Consider the following 3,620-nt stretch of genomic DNA (forward strand, 5'->3'; position numbering starts at 1 on the left):
TCTTGTGCCCATCTTTGCATGAAATAGTCCCTTGGTGTCTCTAATTTTCTTAAAGAGATCTCTAGTCTTTTCCATTCTATTGTTTTCCTTATTTCTTTGCACTGATCACTGAGGAAGGATCAGAGTGTAACATCACATAATGAGAGTGTAACATCACGTATTGAACATAAGAGAATGTACATGTGATTGATCTACAAGAAAGACAAATTATCAACTATGATAAAGAAAATCTTACTTGTCAGCTCATCTCTGATCTTACTTTTTCTGCCTACAGAGCAATTTTATAACCGGTGTATCGAACTTCCAACAGCCAGTACGTCATTTCTGAATGGCACTAGCCTAACTCCAGTCTCATTCATCCTAAATGGCATCCCTGGATTGGAAGAAGTGCATTTGTGGGTCTCCTTCCCTCTGTGTACCATGTATAGCATTGCAATCACAGGAACTTTGGCCTTATGTATCTCATCTACTCTGAAGAAACCTTACACAGACCAATGTACATCTTCCTAGCCCTTCTTTCCTTCACAGATGTTCTCATGTGCACCAGCACGCTTCCCAACACTCTCTGCATATTGTGGTTCAATCTCAAGGAGATTGATTTTAAGGCCTGCCTGGCCCAGATGTTCTTTGTGCACACCTTCACAGGGATGGAGTCTGGGGTGCTCATGCTCATGGCCCTGGACCGCTTTGTGGCCATCTGCTACCCCTTGCGCTATGCTACTATTCTCACTAGTTCAGTCATTGCCAAGGCTGGGCTCCTCACTTTTCTTAGAGGTGTAATGCTTGTTATCCCCTTCACTTTCCTCACCAAACGCTTGCCGTACTGCAGGGGCAATGTCATACCACATACCTACTGTGACCACATGTCTGTGGCCAAGATATCCTGTGGCAATGTTAAGGTCAATGCCGTCTATGGTTTGATGGTTGCCGTCTTGATTGGGGGCTTTGACATCCTGTGCATCACAGTCTCCTACACCATGATCCTCCGGGCAGTGGTCAGCCTGTCCTCAGCAGAGGCTCGGCAGAAGGCCTTCAGCACCTGCACTGCACACATCTTTGCCATCGTCATTACCTATGTCCCAGCCTTCTTCACCTTCTTTACACATCGTTTTGGGGGACGCTCCATTCCTCCACACATACATATTATTATGGCTAATCTCTATCTACTCATGCCTCCTACAATGAATCCTATTGTGTATGGGATAAAAACCAAGCAGATACGAACATGTATCACTAGGTTCTTGCTTCAAGGAAAGGACAATCCTCTGCATAACATTTAATTAGAGTCTTCTGAGAAGTTCTCTTAGTCAGCCCGAGGTCAATGAGGACTACATTTTTTAGCCAATGGGGAGTCTTCCAAATGAAAGCAAATATCTGGTCATAGGAAATATTTGCTGTGATTTTTATATTTAAACTTCTCTTAAAAGGGCACCACTATGTGCATGTAAAAGACCCTTACTTCTAAAATTTCATGTTCTCCAAAACCTCTTTTATTCACAGGAGACTTCAAAGTTCAATTTATCTAATTTTCATAGACTGACATTTTGCTCCTGAATGACAATCGACAAAACTTTGAGTTACAGTGTTGGATCATAAGAATTGGAACTAAACATTTAAAAAATGTAAGTTCCTGGCAAACATAAGGTGCATTCATCAACGCCTGTGCTTTTATTTACCTCAGCATTCTCCTTCCAACACCATTTGGAGTTTATTCTTATTTTCCAAGTCCCTATCTGATGTTTTCTTTACTAAGTTTGTCAGCTGTGTATCCAGAAATGCATACGTATGTTCACCAGAAAACTTGTAAAATGTGTAAGGTGCAGCGTATTCGATACCTAGAAGCTATGTCCGTTAACATCCAGCTGAATGAATAAATAATTGTGGTCTGTTCAAATAAACTGTCAAGTGAAAGAAACAAACTCATACATATTTATGATTTTATTTATATAAAGTTCACCAGCAGGCAAAACTCATTTGTGGTGTGAGAAATCAAGGTGATATTTAACTTAGAGAACAAGGGTATAGGTAATGACTGGATAGAATATAAGAGGATGATTCTGAGGTGCTGTCAAGGCTTTAGCTCTTGACATAAATGGTAATTACAAGGACTTGGTGAATTTTCATGAAGCTGTATACTTATGGTGTATGCTCTTTTTTGCACGCTTATTATGCTTTAATAAAATGCTTATTTAAAACAACATGTCTTGATTGTATTCACCCATCTCCCTAAACTGTGAAACATTTTCTTCCTTGCCTCCTATGCTGCCTATGGCTTACTTCTTTTTTCTTTCAAAAATATGCTAAATTTAGTGCAAATATAAGTACTTTTATACAAATTATATCAAACAACATAATTAAGATAATTATAAGAAACAAAAATCAAAACTTTTATCTTGAACACCCTTTATCTTAACTCATAACCACATCTTCATTTCCATTTTCTTGACTGGGATAGGAGAAGGAGGAGAAGGGGAAAATAGAGGTTAAGATGGTTGGATGGCGTTACCAACTTGATGCACATGAATTTGAGCAAGCTTGGGAAGTTGGTGATGGACAGGGAAGCCTGGCATGATGCATCATCCATGGGGTCATGGAGAATTGGACATGACTGAGAGACTGAACTGAACTGACTGGGATAATCTCATATAAATAATTGAAGAAAGTGACTTGAGTTAACTTATTTAAATTAGTGTGTAAGTCACTGAGAATTTACTTGTCCTTTAAAAAATTATTTTTCTGAGATATAAGTGGCTTAAGGCATTGTATAAGTGGAAAATACATGACATGTATTACTAAAACTCCAGGATTTATTTATCTATTTGTTCCATGTTCATACTCTTGAACAACATTAACCCAAATCCCCCATACCCCAAACTCTGGTAACCACCATTCTACTATCAGTTTTCATGAATCTGGCTTTTTCCAATGTTACATGTAAGTGATACCAAACAGTAATTACCTTTCTGTATCTAACTAATCTCATCTAGCATAATGTCTTCAAGATTCATCCATATTTCTTTGTTTCTCATGGCAGAAAAAATATTCTGTTGTGTGTATATATAAATTGAAGCAATCAGTGAAAAATACTTGTGATCCTGATTTTTTTTAAAATTACATATACACGAAGATAAAGAGACACAAATCCTAATAGCATGCATTTTCTTACTGTTGGTAGTATGTGCTATTTAAAAATGTTTTTATTGCTGCATTTTTCTCTTTTTTAATTGAGTCTAATATTTTAGAATTCAGAATAAAAACAACTAAGCACATTATAAAATCACACACATACATATTTTGATTTATTTTTAATTGCCTTAGGTAAGAATTTCCAACTTGTAATCCTAAACGCTGGATATTTGTACCATAGGAACTACTTTCTGGACTTTTCTCATTCTGGAACCAGCTGGTTGGGGTTTATTTTTCCCAAATATCTGAAGCTTTGTATCATGTCCTCCCTTAAGGTTCTGTGGCCTTTGGGGATTTAAGCCCTGTTTCACACTGAGACTTGGGAGTCCTGAGGATGTGAGATTAAACCTGTTTCCCGTGGTAAGTCTGCTAGACTGAGCACTTCAGATCTGTGGTCTATAAGGTGAAACCAGGGTGCTACCATCATGTACATT

The 3,620-nt window shown here is 37.9% G+C and overlaps 1 protein-coding gene across 1 annotated transcript; it reads left to right on the top strand.

The window, feature by feature from the left end:
• Window positions 1-323: 323 nt before the first annotated feature.
• On the top strand, window positions 324-1,280 carry LOC122449263 (olfactory receptor 52N1). Its single transcript, XM_043480805.1, has one exon. The coding sequence runs from the start codon at window positions 456-458 to the stop codon at window positions 1,278-1,280; it is 825 nt and encodes a 274-aa protein (XP_043336740.1). The 5' UTR covers window positions 324-455.
• Window positions 1,281-3,620: the final 2,340 nt, after the last annotated feature.

Source organism: Cervus canadensis, chromosome 11, assembly GCF_019320065.1.
Source record: "Cervus canadensis isolate Bull #8, Minnesota chromosome 11, ASM1932006v1, whole genome shotgun sequence".
Lineage (NCBI taxonomy): Eukaryota > Metazoa > Chordata > Mammalia > Artiodactyla > Cervidae > Cervus > Cervus canadensis.

Coding starts and splice junctions, on each gene's coding strand:
- LOC122449263 (XM_043480805.1), top strand. CDS start 456: ATGTATCTCATCTACTCTGAAGAAACCTTACACAGACCAATGTACATC.